The sequence below is a fragment of the Bos mutus genome, chromosome 1, assembly GCF_027580195.1.
Source record: "Bos mutus isolate GX-2022 chromosome 1, NWIPB_WYAK_1.1, whole genome shotgun sequence".
NCBI lineage: Eukaryota > Metazoa > Chordata > Mammalia > Artiodactyla > Bovidae > Bos > Bos mutus.
The window spans coordinates 141,767,991-141,784,412 of NC_091617.1; the positions used below are offsets into that span (position 1 = coordinate 141,767,991).

Below are 16,422 nucleotides of genomic sequence, written 5' to 3' on the forward strand. Positions count from 1 at the left end.
GTGGGGCTGCCCCCATCTGTGGGTGAACCTCAGGGCCTGTGCAGCTCCCTCTGAAGCCTAGAGTCCCACCCCTCCCCATTGCTGGGTGACCTGTGTCCTGGTTCCCGCCCACCCCATCATAATCGGTTTCCACTCTGGATCAGCTCAGCCACTCTGTATTCACGCGGGTCCCCTCTCCTGTACAGTGTCCCAGTGCTGAAACACGTAGCCATGTCTCTCAGCAAGAAGTCCTGGTTGGAACCTCTCCCGAGGAACATGAAACCCCTCCCTTCTGGCTTGTTTGCAGGAAGACCACAGAGTGCCCGCCAGGAGCCCCGCTGGGCAATGATCAAATCTCCATCCTCCTAACCTCGAAACCAGAAACTCGATTATCTAAGCTGCCTGGGGGCTTGGACACCATCCGTCCACCTGCTTTTTGACACATGGACAGCAGTGTGTGGCTGGAACACGGGAACTCAGGAGCCACTTTGTGCATCCTCCCCTCCATGAACCTCTGAAGGGGGTCTCCCAGGGGAGAGAGATGAAAACGCAATAGGGTCCCGTCCCTGGAGGAGACCTCCAGACTCAGAATGAATAAGAAGTCACCCCCAAGCCTTTAGAAACTGCAGTCCCATCTCTTTAGCCCCGAGCCCACCTGGACGCTGGTTGGCAGCGCTCTGACCATCTGTCACACAGTCGCCAGCCCTGGTTTCTAAGTGTGTTGGTGGATGTGCTGTCGGTACCAAGAAACAGAACCGTGCTGGTGCCAACTCAAGATGCTGGGCTCTCCTGCCCCTCCCCCTGCCCCCTGTGGTCTGGCCTCCCTCCCCTCTCTTCTCCAGGGCCATTCCCGCAGTGATCTCACTGGTGGCCGGTGTGGTCGGCCTGGGTCCCGTGACCCTGGGACTCACCCCAATTGCCACCAGCTCCAAATTGCTTAGTAAAGTCAGAAAGATCCCCTGGAGGAAGCAATGGCAACCCACTCCAGTATTCTTGCTTGGAGAATCCCATGGAAAGAGGAGCCTGGCAGGCTACAGTCTATGGGGTTGCAAAGAGTCAGATATAACTGAGCGACTAAACACAAACACACACACACACACACACACACACACACACACAAAGAGCCTGTGTTTGGGTCACGTGTGCACTGACCAGAGGGAGACCTGGGCTGTGGTCCTGGCTCCCTGACCACTTGCCAGCTGGGCCCAAGGGAGCCTTGTCCACCTCTGTGTGCTGCTTCCCTTGGGGGCCCTTTGGAACGGGGCTTGGCAGGTGGTTGGCGCTCCCTGAGTGTCCAACTCTGCAGGCAACCAGTAGGTTCCAGCACCAGAGTTCCCTGTGACCTTCACAGGTCCCGGCTGAATACATGGAACGATCAGCGGTCTGCAGACGAGAGGCCTCTGGGTTCTCATTTGTTTCTCTTCTCTTGTGTTCATATTGCGGAGCTGCCAGTCAAACCCCATGGAAGGGTTGGGGTGATCCGTTGTGCTTACTGATGAACGGCAGCCGGTTCTGCCTCTAGTCGGATGGCAATATAAAATCTTTATTCCTCTGTTAATCTTGCTGTCTCCACATCTCACTTATAAGTTTCATTTCACCAACACTTTTTTTTTTTTAACTGCTGTTTATTTCTGGATTGAGGATAAAGGATTTGCAGAATGATTCAGCGTGGGAACAGAGAGCCTTGTGCCCCCCTGACCAGGCTGCTGGGGGATCTTCCCACGCCAACCACGCATTTGTGGGGCACGGGCTGCTTTCCCACGCCAGGAATAATCCTTCTAGGCCGGAAGCTTCTTCTGGCACCTGGTGAAGAGCTGGGCTGTCTGGGCGTGTCCCACGTTAGAGTCACGTGCTGCTGATGTTAGGGTTCATGTGATGTTCCAGCCCTAGCTTCTCACCTGTGTTGTCCCCACTAAAGGCTTCTCAACTATTAATAAGGTGAAAGCCTGATCAAACACACATGTAAAGTGGCCACACATCAAAGAATTTTACCCTAACAATGTCTTAGCCGAAGAAGGAAACTGGTAAGAAGTCACAACTGGTTCAAAAGAGAAATCAAAGAACCGGGCATTTCTGTACAGTAGAGGCCTGCTGAAATGGATTTACCGGTGGACACAGCATGATTTTCCATTGCAATGGAAGACACCCAATGCAGTCTTTTCTGCTTATTCCTGATTTCCTTCCAGCCCCCTACCCTCCAGCCTGGTGTCAAAAATAATCTCTAAGCCTGTTCTGGACACAGGAGAAGGCTGGCCTCCCTCCCTGGGTTGAGCTGAATCAGTCACAAGGGGCAGCGAGAATGGCAGTGAGCCCCTTGGGCGCTCCTGGACTTGCTTTGCTGGAAGACTTCATAATTGGACTTTTTACAGCTTCTATTATTCACTATCCTGAGGCTAGGAAACCATCACAAAAGACTCGCCTCTAGATTTCATCAGCGGTGCTTATAAAGTTGGGCAGACTCACTTCTTGTCGAGGTTCCCCGGATATTCCAGGCTCTGGGTCTGTCTTCCCTGGGGAGGGCCTGCTCAGTCGTGACTTCCTGGAGCCATGCTCCACTCCTGACCAGTATCTGGTCATGACCTGCAAGCCGCCTCACCCCTTTCTGGAATCTTCGGGCAAATCGAATGTTCACAGACAAAGCTGCCCTACCCTCTGCCTCCACCCACCCCTGCCCTTTACTGGGGTCTGGAGAAAACCCACAAAGTCAGTCTGCACCAAATGGACATGAACTTCAGAAAGGTTCAAACGGGAAAGTCAGAAATGGCCCCTCGTCAGTGGTGGGATGGCCAGACTCCATACCTCACCCCACACAGGCGCAGCCCTAGAAGCCAAAGTGAGAATGAAAGCCTCTGCCGGGGGCCCTGTAGGTGTGCTGTCCTGAGAACACGATGGATGAAAGCAAGAGCCTGCTGGCAGTGGAGCTGGGAGGCCCTGTGGAGGAGCTGCGCCAAGTCCTGATGGCTGGGAGGAAGAGAGGGGAGGAGAGCCCCTGGGAAGCGGGGCCCCGGAACCAAAGAGGGCAGGGAGGGGTGCCCGTGGACTAGAGTGAAGGCGGGCTGAGGGCTTGGCCAGGACACAGGCTCCAGGGACACACTCCAGAACCTCAGGAGCCCAGCGGGGAGGTGGACCTTCCTTCCACAGTGGACGCACAGGGCAGCAAAGGCTTCTGCACAGAAAGGCAGCACCACCAGGCCTGAGTTCTAGAAACTGAGGCTGGGTGCTGGGCCGGGAGCCTGCAGGGCCAATGCGGGGGTGCTGCAGGGGTCCTGGTGGACCTGCATTGAGCCAGGATGGTGGCCGCGGGTGGACAGTGCCCATCAATGGCCCCATCACTGGGGAGTGCAGACACCGCCTGGGGTGGGGGATGGAGTGGGCAGCCTGGACGGGGGTGCTGGCTTTGTCTCAGCGTTGCCAGGCCAGTGGCACACAGGAGCTGTGGTAGTCAGGGAACGGCCACGTTTGTGGGGAAATATCTGCTTGCTCTATTTCACTCTTTCCAATTAAAAAAGATGCAGACTGATCTGGCTGAAAAAAAACAGTGCTCTGGGCACTGAAAAATCCCCACTCTGTTCAACGTGGCTCTGCCCATGTTCAGTGGAGAGGCTCTGCCCACTCCTGCTGGTGAGCAGAGGGACCTTACAGCCATTCCAGGGAGAACACTGAAGGAAAACAGCTATTGTGATGAAAACAGGAGCCTTGGCGGGGACTGTCCATGCACCATCCAGCCTTGGAGAACAACCGCAGGCTGTACTTGAAGCCCCCTCTCCCAGGGAGCGATTCTGGAGCCCACACTCACAGTCGAGACCCCTCGGACAAAAGGTGCAGGTGTGAACGTGTTTCTCTCCTGTCCAGCCAGGACTGGACACCCAGGCTGGGTGCAGAATTAATTGCGTTGCGTGAAATTTGTTCCCTGTGTGGACCCACGGTTCCAACCACATCCTTTCTCATTGTGATTCCCTGTCTGATTTAGTCCTGCAGCCCCAGTCCCCAAATCCTAAAGGGCAATCTTTTATTTTTAAGCTGATGACCTTGAAATTGTTTTTTAACATAATGGCCCCAGAGGTCGTTGAGCTTCCCGCACCCGCCCCGCAAGATGGGGCATGATTAAGCCGAGGTTGTGGGTGGTACATCAACGTCCCCAGTGGGGCACAGGGCAGCCTGTCACCTGCCAGTGTGTTTACCTGGGTGACAGCATTGTTTCTCACAACTCTTCAACGAACAAGAGAGTCATGTTTTCCTCAACTTGTATAAGTCAATTCAATGAGATGTGCATGTAGCATTCCAGAGCTCACGGTGATTTTGGTTTTTTCTTTGTAAGATTAACCTGCAGGTCGGGAGCAGAGAGAACCCCCTGGAATCTGACATCACCGTGGAAACCAGCTGCCCCACTCCTGCCCGCCCCTCACAGCCATGTGCTTCTGTTTTTGCAGGTGGTCTTTAGCAAGTATTGCAACTCCAGTGATATTATGGACCTGTTCTGCATCGCTACCGGCCTGCCTCGGTGAGTGACTCAGAGTCACCCCACCAGAGGGTTGCCTTTAAATTCACCCGGAGGGGCAGGTACCTGGGGGGCCGAGTGGCTGAGTGTAGGGGATGGGAGGCCTGGAAGGGTTGATGGACTCACCTTGCACCTTGCACATGGGACCTTTCGAATCAATGGATGAGTCCCTGGAGGTTTCAGCCACCACTGCCGGCTGCCCACCAACAATCATAGCTGTGTTAGTGGAGTGAACCGTTGGGCAGGATTAGGCAGAAACTGCTGTTTTAAAAGTTTCTTTTTTTTCTTTCTTTCATTTATTCCTTTGTTTTGGGAGAAAGGATAAAGAAGGGTGGTAATGTTTAGGCTGTGATCCCCCAGCCCCAGATGACCCAGGGATCCAGATCAACGTTTAAGAAAAAAACTGATATCAGAAATAAGTTGAAAAGACCAGAAAACTACCCTCGAGAACCACAGTCAGCAGTTTGTTCTAGCAAGTGAATTTTCTGTCCTAACTTCGTGACTATAGAGAGTAATCAGGAATAACTTTGACCTGCAGTTAACTTTAAAGTTACGACCCAGGTCAAGGAGGGTGAGAAGGAAGGACAGTCAGGACCTTTCAGAGTCAGGTGAGAAAAGGAGAGTTAGGCAATAGGTTACATGCCTGAAATTACAGCAAGTGGCAGCCTGGAGCAGCAAGAACTGGCCCACAGTTTGGGGCATCTTTTGATAAGCAGTGTGCTAAGAAATAAATATATATTCCTTTTTAGAACAACCCTGCGATTCAGGTGTCACTGCCACGGCACAAATTTTAAAAATACACAACTGAAAACCAGAGTTAAGTCGTATGATTAAGGCAACACCTTGGGTGAGAGGCCCCCCAGAGATGGAGGTTAGAGGAAGTTTCAACTTATCCTCTTAAAACTGTTTAGTAGGAGAGCTTTTTGCCTGTTTAGATGGACTCCCCCAGGAAATGAAAGGGAAAAGCAAACCCTGAATTACCGGCTGATATAAATGTTCATTTCTACTTTACCACAGTTTTATTGAGCCTCCCAACTCAACAAATTAGACTCTCTCCAATTCCCATTTCAAATGACTTACACATCTGTTGAGCACTTAAAAGTGCACCTGCAACCCTTAATTCTGTTACCAAGCTGAGGGCCAGAGTCTTGGGGCTGACCACTCAGAGCCCCTTGGGCAGGACCGCCTGGTGCTCAGGTTCCTACCTCAAGGGAGGCCCAGATTCAAGTGTGCACCCAGGAGACAACATCAGGGTGAAGACAACGGCTTCTCCTGTCTTCCAGGAACACCACCATCTCCCTCCTGACCACGGATGATGCCATGGTCTCCATTGACCCCACCATGCCCGCCAATTCAGAACGGTAAGTGGCTGGCAGGTTTCATCAGCTCTTTCTCGCCATGTCTGACCGCTCTCTGCAGGCACGCTGGGGTCTCCAGGGTTGTTTTCTTAATGTGCAGATGCAGGGAAATCCGCGTTTAAACCAAAGATGGGAGAGTCTGGGTAGAGGCTTCCGGTTACTGTCCAGAACTTGTCACTTTCCAGGAAAGCGGCAGCTCTGAGCGTGGCCAGGGACCTTGCTGAGGGTCCACAGGAGCCCTCTGAGGGGGTAGTTACAGAGGGGGAAGCCGAGGACTAAGTGACAGCAGCAGAGCCGGCCCCTGTCCATCAGAGCGGGAGATTCCCTGACCAGAGCACCTGGTGACACTGGGCATTGACCCCTTGAGCAAGTGCTGCCCACCGGCTGCTCTGCCCAGTGATGGGAGGAAGCCTGGGCGCTGGGGAACGGAACCAGGAGAGGCCGGAGAGGTAGAGGCTTGGGCAGTAAACACATTTGTGAACATCAGTAGAACAGCCTGGCCGCTTGTGGCCAGAGGGAAGACGAGAACTGAGCAGAGCCTCCCACTCGTGCCCGGCCCTTTGCCCAGCAGCCAGAATCCCTGGCGGTCCCCACTTTATATTTTCATTGGGGCCAGGCAGAATCCAAACCGTGTTCCATGCGAGGCTGGGAGCGGGAGCGAGATTGGGCATGGGGTACCCCTGGGGACCCCTGCCTGTTGCTCCTGCCACTCACTGCATCCCCCTCTGAGCAACACGGGTCAACCCAGCCATCCAAGTGGACTGATACAGTTGCTCCAGCCTGCAGGAGGGGGCGTGTCCAGGCAGACCCTCTCATGTCCCAGCCACCGGAGGGCCCCTGGCTGCCTGATGGCAATGTGGAAATATTTAGGCTCCTGGGATGCGGTCCCTGGGACCTCCGATGTAAGTGCCTTAAAGTTTCCCCCGACCCAAGGTGCATGCAGATCTGAGCTGAGCAAACGTCAGTTATCACTCGGACCTGGGTGCAGGGCGCCCAGTCACCGGCAAGGACTGCCAGTGAGAACTGCCAGGCTTTGGTGCAGAAAGCCGAGGAAGTAACAAACCCCAGGAGGTACGAAGTCCTGGAACATTCGAACAACCTCCACTGTCCTTTGAGCTCAGTGGTGGGCGGCCAGTACTGTCCTGCCCTGAGCACTGGGTGCTTCTGCCAGGCCTCCCCTCCCCCTCCTTTTATGTCCATCAGTCTCCTGAATTTTTAATTTCATCATCAGGAGTTTCTGCTCCCACGTGCTCTGGCGCTGATTACGCTCTGATTATCGGCTCCGGGCTCCCCGGAAGGAAGAATGCTAATTGAATCCCCAAAGACTCCAAGAACATTGTTGTAAATTGCAGCACCAGCTCCAGCCTGACCCAGATCTGTATTCATGAGAAAAGGCACGAGTGACCTGTCACCCTTGACGTCCACAAGATAAAATGATGTCATCAGAGGGGAAGTGTCCTGTCCATGTGATCTGGTCTCTGATGGAGCAAAGCTGCGTGTTTCCTGAATTAGTTAAAGCAGTTTGTAGGTTGTCTATTCTGTTTTGTCACTTCATCATATCTCGTTTGGCACTTTATTCTGTGCCAGCCCTTGTCAATGGCGTGCAGTTTTGTTCCCCAGGAGACGCTGGGGGAAGTCTAATGTTTTGGCTGCCACAGCAGGGACAGGTGTCTAGCACCCAGAGGGCAGAGACCAGGGCTGCTGCTCCATGTCCCCGAGCCAAGGGCCAGCCCCACCCCCCACCCCAGACTCACCTGCCCGAAGGTCAATGGCGCAGAGGCTGGGGACTGGTTTTAGTGGTCCCCACAACTTTCTCTTTGCAGACCTACGTTGCCCCCAGACCACCAGCCTCGTGTGCATCCCCAGGAGCTGGTTGAAGCAGAGCCTCTTCCCTCCTGCTCTCCAACCCCTCCATCTGGTTCCCTAGGTCTGGGGTGGGTCCCCAGAACTGGCATTTCTGCAGGTTCCCAGGTGGTGGTGATGTTGGCCGGGACCCCCTTGATCACCATTCTGGCCGCTGAGCATCTCTGTCTGCTGCCTTCACCCACTCCCTGCATTTGGGGTTGTGGACCTTTTTCATTTTTGGAGCTTCCGCCTCCAGCTTCTCCCCGTCTGTGTTTGTTTTCTTGCTCTCAGCCCTGAAGAGGCAGTATTCCCAAGGTTTCACACCCGAGCCCCCGTCCAGGCCTCCCATCTGCTCCTTTGCCTCCTGCTCTCCAGTACCACCGTTCCAGCTGCCACTGGGCTGTCCTGCCCACTTTATATATGCATAGTGTGATCTAGCCCAACAGAACAGTGACTGTCAGCCCTGACTAAAGGTTTAAACCACCAGGGATCTTCAAAAAGGTGCTGATGACCAGTCCCCCCCTAGGACCTAGTAAATTCAAATTTGTGAGGGATTTATTTTTGAAGCTCACCAGGTGATTCCAGGGCTTCCCCAGTGGCTCAGTGGTCAAGAATCCACCTACAGTGCAGGAGGCCCAGGTTCGATCCTTGGGTCGGGAAGACCTTCTGGAGAAGGAAATGGCAACCCACTCCAGTACTCTTGCTTGGAGAATCCCATGGACAGAGGAGCCTGGTGGGGTACAGTCCATGGGGTCGCAAAGAGTCAGACACGACTGAGGGGCTAAACCACAACAAAGGTGGTTCGAACATGTGACACCAGAATCACAGATGTAAAGTGTGGGAAACCTAGGAAACTGCCCTTGACCCCAGCAGTGACCAGAAGGTCATGTCCACCAGACACAGGGTTTCCCTTTTTGGAAAATGCTGGATGAATTTTGCTTCTTCTCAGAAGACAATCACATCAGGTTGTGTCCCTCCAGCTTCCTCCATCTCTGAAGACCCTGCAGCCCCTCAGCCTTGCCAGCCTGGTCAGTGCCTGTCCACCCCCCACCCCCACCCCCGCCAGCCTCAGACTCAGGAACCACCTTGCAAGAGGGGCTCCCTGGGGGCATCAGATGGTCCACCTCACCTGCCTTCTGCCCAGGTCATGTTCTCATGGGGCGTTTTCACAGTCTTTTCTCCAAATTCCAAGGACTCTTGACGGTGATCAGCTGGATACCGATCAGAAATCAGGGTGCCCCATCTCTTATACTAATCTTTTCAGCTCGTTTCAAGCCAAATTTCATGACCTTCTGACTCTGTCTTCAAAATACTTCTTGCCTTAATGATCAGCGAATGTTTCAGACCAGCAGTTTAAATAACCTGGCATATATTCACCTAAGTCAGAGGGGCTCTTATCAAATAGTGGGCTGAGTGGCTTCCTCTTTCTTTTGGAAATGGTAAGAAAGCTGATTGCTAACCACCCGATTCCTGAAAACCAGCAAATGCAAGTAGACACGTCCCAACTTAGCTCAGATCCTGCTCAGAGGGACCGAGCATCTGGTCCTTGCTGGACTGGGGACATTCTGGATCCCATGGTGTCCCACTGACAGGCATGTTGCCTCCTGAGAACACCTTCTGTTTCTGCCACTAATGCTTCAAGACCCTCATCAAAGGAGAGAAACAGGCGCTTAAATAGTTCAGGGAAAGATGGGGCGCAGGGCAGAGCATGTGGAGAGAGGGAAGAGCCAGGAGGGCACAGCACACGTGTGACATAATCACTCCTTTAGTTCCAGTTTTAGCCAAGCTGTGATACGTGAGGTGCCCACTGCATGAAATGGCTGAGCACTTGCATGGGTGGTGTATGTGACCACGTACGCCAGCTGGGAAAATGCCTCCTGGATTCCATCCTGGCTCCCACTAAACATGTTTGAAAAGACATAGTTACATTTCAGAAAAAGACAAATACAAGTTCAAGGCAAGTGGAAAGTGGTTTATGTTGGTCCTGTTGTTGAGGAAGAAATAATGAAGCTGCAACTCATTTTCGGGCTGAGGCAGGAGTTTATTCATTCGTGGAAACGCTGTGACTGGTTCTGAGAACATTCCTGCCATTGAGAATCAAGAGGATTAAGGATGGAGGAGCCAAGTGCCATTTTGCAGGGCCCAGCTGTGGTCTGAGTATGCTGGGATGCACAGCTCTGCCTCTCCCTCCACCCACCTCCCTCACCTGCTCTGATTCACTACCACCTCCCACACCTGCATCAGGTCTGTGGGGAGGAAGGGAGGAGAGACAGTCTTGTGGCTGCAGAGGAGGGGGAGAAAAGAGAAACAGGGATGAGGGGGAGGGAGAGAAAGCGCCAGGCTCCCTCTCTCCCCACGGCCCCGGTGTCAGTGCTGCTTATGGGGGAGGGGTGCGGAGGGAGGAGGAGAGGGGGTGGTGACGGTCGCCTCGCCGTGGCTCTCCACCCTCTCACTTGGTTACCCAGACCCCAGCCCCTCACTCCTCTCCTGGGTGGGGCCAACACATGGCTCGGAGCACGCCACAGCTGGTTCACAGTCAGCTCCACGCACATTCGGGGGGTTTCAGTGAGCTCCCCCTCCCGGACCTCTGCCTCCCACAGTCTGCAAGCTGACGAGGCTGACGCCTGCTAGGGTGGGGGGAACCAGGGAAGATGGAGTCACCCTGCTCAGTTTGTCAGTGTGAAGACCAAGACTGCTGGTACTACCTTGGCCAAGCCCTCCCTGCCACGGGCTCAGCAGGTGGGACCACGCTTCACGCTGCGTGGGTTCTGAGGAGGGTGCTCTGTGATCTGCCAGGACCCGAATACCATTACTGTGAAGCCTCTGTAGTGAAGGTACCCACATCCCAAATAACCAGCTTCCAGGGGTCTTTGGAAGAGGCCCTTTCTCTAGGCAAGGTGCTTCCCTGAGGAGGTCTGGGGGCCTTGCCCGTCCGTACTCTTTCCCAGGAGGACCCTCGTGGGAGGCCAAGGTCTGAGAGGCTCCTGGAGTTGTCTGTCCACCAGCCACAGTGCCACGCGGCTGTTATTTTTATACTTTATCGGCATTTTACATTGCAGACAATTTTTTTCTGTGGCCTGGAAACCATTAAACCACAGGTATGAGCCCAGTTAACACTGGAGGCAAAGGACCCACCTGCCAATGCAGTTAGACGTCCCAGAGACACCTGGGTCAGAAAGATCCCCTGGAGGAGGACACGGCAACCCGCTTCAGAATTCCTGCCTGGAGAATCCCGCGGACAGAGGAGCCTGGTGGGCTTTGGTCTGTGGGGCCACACAGAGTCAGACGTGCCTGAAGTGGCTCAGCTCACACCCAGGCTCGGTGTTTGGTGTGCATCCTTCCAGCACCTATGCTTTCTTCCTCCAGGGCTTAGCTGGCTGACTGGCTGTGACCCTGTTCTTGCTCCATCTTCCTAATGAAGTGTCGTGGGCATCCCTCCACCTCGGTACTTGGACACTGTCTCCATCTTTTTAACAACCTCTCGACCTTCCACAGTTCAGCTGAGGCATCATCCACCCCCAGTGGAGAGGGGCCTGAGTACTTCTTAGCCATTCAAAAGGCAGCAGCCATGTCCTTTCAAGGTGTACTTGACCGTGGAACGTTGGGTCCGTGAGGGCAAAGCCTTTTTGTCTGGCTCGCTGTTATGTCACCAGAACCCAACCACGCTGAGCACTCAGTGAAAAAATGTGCTGAATGAATGAATAAGTGGCATATGAAGATACCCCGGTGAGATAGGGGTGCCCAAACTCCAGGATCTAATACCTGATGATCTGAGGTGGAGCAGATGTAATAATACTAGAAGTAAAGTGCATGATAAATGTAACGCAGTTGAATCATCCCAGAGTCACCCCCTCACCTCCCCCATCCGTGGAAAACTTTCTTCCGTGAAACCAGGCCCTGGGGCCAGAAGCGGGGGGGTCGCTGCCGTAAGAGAGAATCAAAGGCGTTACTGCTGTCATTCCCAGGTTCACCTGATGAGACCGTGGATTTTAAACTTGACTCCGTGGTTGCTGTCCCCAGGGTGCTGGCAGTCCATACGCCCACCAGCAGTACCTGTCGGAGTCTGATTCCCTGTGCCCTGTAGCACTCTGGTCATCTGCTTCTAGAATTTTGCTAAACCGTTGGGTTAAAAAATAGCCTCTTTGTTGGGGTGCCTCTCTTTATTTTTGTTAACTGTTGTCAACTATTTCCTGTTCCTATTTTTTGCCTGTTTCCCATTGACTTAATCATCTCCCCCATCCCCAGCTTTGCTGGGGGTCCTTGTATGTCAGGGACCATGACCTTCAATCTGTGGTGACATCACCAGTATCCTCTCCCCACCACTGTGGGTCTCTTGATTACTGGTGATGACATCATCAAGGTGCATCACCAAGGTGATGACATCACCAAGGTGCCAGTGCATTTTCGCCGGAGTTATTGACACCATCCTGTCTTGTGTACGTGGGGGATGCCGTCGGCAAGAGCTCAAACCAAGTCAAAGTGGGAGAGCCTCCTGCATCAGCCAGGTGTCAAGGCAGACCAAGGCAACTCTGCCATCCAAGCTGCATTCAACATGCTTGTTTTATTAACCAAATATGAACATGGCAGAGGGGGTCCATTATTTAAATAATATATTTAAAGTGTTGAGAATTTCTCTGAATGAAGAAGCTCAGAACCACCAAAGAAGCTCATTTTTTTAAAAGACCTAATTCACTGGTAAATTCTAATTCAGCCCAAGTGCTTATCTTTTGGGCCAGATGTGTGTGGACGTCTTTGATGGCGTCTTACAGTGGAACTGCCTTCTCTCTTGCAGAACTCCCTACAAAGTGAGACCCGTGGCCATCAAGCAACTCTCTGGTAAGGCCTTGCTATCATTTTTTTAAATTAAAAACATACAGGAAGCTGTAGGCTGCCCCTGGATTGAATATGTATGAGTTAAGCATTGAAGCCCGGTGCTGTTACAGAATGTAAAGTCACATACTGCTGTTAAGGCAGCCATGCTGTGTCCTCCACAACCCCCCAAGTGCCCAGCCCCCCAGAATGCCCTGTCCTGACAACCTAGCAGACGCTGGGTGACACCCCACTCCTGTCTCCCTGGGCCACTACCTGCGCTGTCCATTCAGACTGTAACGCGAGAAGCCCAGCCCTCAGGATGCCTCATAGACTCAGTGGTGTTGATTGTTAAAGTCCCATTGCCTTCTGGATCTTGGATCACTCCTATTTATGTATGACATGTGTAATAATGTGCTCCTGTTTAAGTGTGTATTTTGATAAGGCTTTGAAAGTTTTATTCATCCTTGTCAACTGTCACCAAAACCAAGACCTGGAACGTTTCCATCACCTAAAAATGTGCTGTGCCTCTTCCCGCTTAACCCCGGCCCCTCTGTCACAGGTCTGTGTCAACCACACCCTCTCTCTGAAACCGCAGGTTATATGTGTCTTTTTGAGACTTTCGCAGAGAAGAAATTACATAAAACGTACCCTTTTTTGACCCAATGTTGTTTCTGAGCCTCGTCCGCATGTTGTATATGTCATTCTTTCCTTTTTATTGACGAGTACCATTCCAGGTGTGGCTGGTCTGCAGTGTTTATCCATTCACCTGTTGAAGGACAGCTGGGGTATGAATAAGGCAACTATGAGTATCCAAGAACAAGCATTTACAGGGACACAACATTTTTATTTCCCTTGGAGTCAGTGGGATTGAATGGATTGCTGGGTCATGTGGTTTAGTACACGTTTCATTTTATAAAAAAATACTTCCATGCAGTTCCTTTCCTTCTAATGATCCAGATCTAATGGGCTCTCCTTCTTCTAGCTACTGAAGGAGGAAGCTTGGCTCATTAATATAGATCTTTCTTTTTTTATATAATAACACCAAGCTAGAGATTTCCCTCAGAGCATACTTCAGCTATATCTCACAAATTTTGGTGTATTGCGTTTTCATTTTTATTCAGCTTAAAATATTTTCTAATTTACCTTGTAGTTCTTTTTCTGATCCATTTGTTATTTAGAAGTATATTACTTAATTTTCAAATAGTTGGGTATTTTCCAGTCATCTTTCTGGTACTGATTTCTATCTTTTTTTCAATTTATCTTTGGCTGTGCTGGGTCTTCGTTGCTGTGTGAGGGCTATTCTCTAGTTGCAGCATGGACTTACTGCAGTGGCGTCTCTTGCTGCAGAGCAGAGGCTCCAGGTGCACGGTCTTCAGTAGTTCCAGCTTGCAGACTTAGTTGTCCTGTGGCATGTTGAATCCTCCTGGACCAGTGATGGAACTCATTGCCCCTGCATTGGCAGACAGATTCTTAACCACTGGACCACCAGGCAAGTCCCTGGTATTGATTTCTGTTCAATCCTTTGTGACCATATAACTTCAGTCTTTTTTGATTTACTGAGATACATGGTGTATCTTGGGACTTCCCTGTAGCTCAGATGGTAAAGAATCTGCCTGCAAAGCAGGAGACCTGGGTTTGATCCCTGGGTTGGGAACATCCTCTGGAGAAGGGAATGGCAATCCACTCCAGTATTCTTGCCTGGAGAATCCCAAGGACAGAGAAGCCTGACGGGCTACAGTCCATGGCGTCACAAAGAGTCAGACATGACTGAACAACTAACACCACCACCTTGGTGACTGTTCCACGTATACTTAAAAAACAATGTGTACTGTTGTTGCTGGGTGAAAGATTCTATAAATGTCAGTTAGTTCAAGTTGGTTGATAGTGTGTAGTTCAAATTTTCTCTATCTTTACTTATTTTTTGTCTACTTGACCGGTCCATTACTGAAGGATAAGAATTGCAATATCCAACCCTATTGTGGATATGTGGTTTCATTTCTTAGTTCTCTTGGGTTTTTCGTCATGCTTTTTCTGTTTCTGTTATTGGGTACGTCCTTGGGATTGTTGTGTCTTCTTGATGAATCAGCCCCTTTATTCTTATAAAAATGTGTGCTTTATTTCTGGTGCTTTTTGGTGACGTCTTCTTTACCTCATTTCACCACTCTAGCTTTGCTGTACTCAGTACTCCTAGTTATATCCTGTTCCCTCTTTTTTACTTTTAACATGTTTATGTTTGAAGTGGATTCCTTATCAGTTCTGGCAATTTCAGCTTTTTGGTTAAGTTTTTGAGCCATTTACATTAAATGTAATTATCCATACGTGTGTGTGTGTGTGTGTGTGTGTGTGTGTGTGTGTGTGTTAGTGGCTTAGTCATGTCCAACTCTTTGTGACCACATGGACTGTAGCCCTCCAGGCTCCTCTGTCCATGGAATTCTCCAAGCAAGAATACAGGAGTGGGTTGACATGCCCTCCTCCAGGGATCAAACCCAGGTCTCCCACATTGCAGCCAGATTGTTTACCAATCGAGCTACCCAGGAAGCCCAGTTATCCATATAGTTGGGTTTAAATCTACTGAAAGTTTTTAAGCTTTACATTTACATCACATTACATTTGTGTAATTGTGTAATTACACATTACATTTGTGTAATCACATTACATTAAATGTAATTATCCATATAGTTGGGTTTAAATCTACTTTCTTGTTATTCATTTTCTATTGGTCTCATTTTTCTTTTTTGATATTTTCCTCTCTTTCTACACTTTTTGATGCTGAACATTTCTTAATTCCATTTTTTTTCCTCCACTCTTGACTTATGAGCTGTACTTCTTTGTTTTATCTCTTTGTGGCTGTTCTTGTGTTCAATATGTAGCATCAGCTCATCACAGTCTGCCTTTATTATATTACTCCACTCCACAAGAATACAAGGTTCTCAAAACAGTGAACTTCCGTTTCTCCTGCCTCATTCTTTGTGCTTTATGTCATACTTTTTACTCCTACACATGTTCTAAACCCCATAATACATGGTTATCATTTTTTGCTTTCAATAGTCAATTATATTTTCTTTCATGTCTTTGTATATCCATGTTTGCATTTTTTGTTTTGTTGTGGGTCATCTGGATTTTGTTTTCTCCCACTAGAGAGCATGGGCTTTGTCATGGCAGACAGTTGAGATACTTACCAGTGGGTTTGATGCCTTTGAGACCTGTTTTTTAGCTTTGCTAGGTCAGTTCTGGAGAACCCCTGCTCCAGAGAGAGTTCCATCTGGTGGCTGAGGCGCCATCCCTATGAGATCTCCTCTGACCTCCTCTGACCACCACACATTCTGCATTCCAGCTCCTTGGAGCTCAGATATTTGGAGATGAGGTTGGGGACACTGGATAAAGGTCATGGGGGCCTTGGAGGCCCATGAGGAATTGCTGCCCTGATTCCTGTGTGGGGAGGGCAGCAGAGGAGGTGAGGAGTGACCAGACTCTGACATGTTCTGAGGAAAGAGTCATGCTTATCTCCTGGCCGGGTGGAAGTGGGATGTAAAAGAACGAATTGTCAGAGAAGCCTTGAGTTCTGGCCTGAGCCACAGGGAGGGTGGCATTGTGGTGCTGGAGAAGACTCCTGAGAGTCCCTTGGACAGCAAGGAGATCAAACCAGCAAATCCTAAAGGAAATCAACCCTGAATATTCATTGGAAAGATTGATGCTGAAGCAGAAGCTCGACTACTCTGGCCACCAAATGCGAAGAGTCGACTCATTGGAAAAGACCCTGATGCTGGGAAAGATTGAGGGCAAGAGGAGAAGAGGGTGGCAGAGGATGAGATGGTTAGATAGCATCACTGACCCAATGAACATGAGTTTGCGCAAACTCCAGGAGCTGGTGAAGGACAGGGAAGCCTGGCGTGTTGCAGTCCATGGGGGTCACAGAGAACTGGATACGAC

The 16,422-nt window shown here is 50.8% G+C and overlaps 1 protein-coding gene across 2 annotated transcripts in view; it reads left to right on the forward strand.

Moving 5' to 3' along the window:
* PDE9A (phosphodiesterase 9A) overlaps positions 1-16,422 on the forward strand; it is a 104,228-nt gene that overhangs the window by 25,821 nt on the left and 61,985 nt on the right. For both annotated transcript variants that reach the window (XM_070376641.1, XM_070376648.1), the window contains exons 2-4: positions 4,410-4,480; positions 5,761-5,838; positions 12,473-12,516. In XM_070376641.1, the coding sequence (XP_070232742.1) occupies positions 4,410-4,480; positions 5,761-5,838; positions 12,473-12,516 (193 nt within the window). The remainder of the gene's footprint in view (positions 1-4,409; positions 4,481-5,760; positions 5,839-12,472; positions 12,517-16,422) is intronic.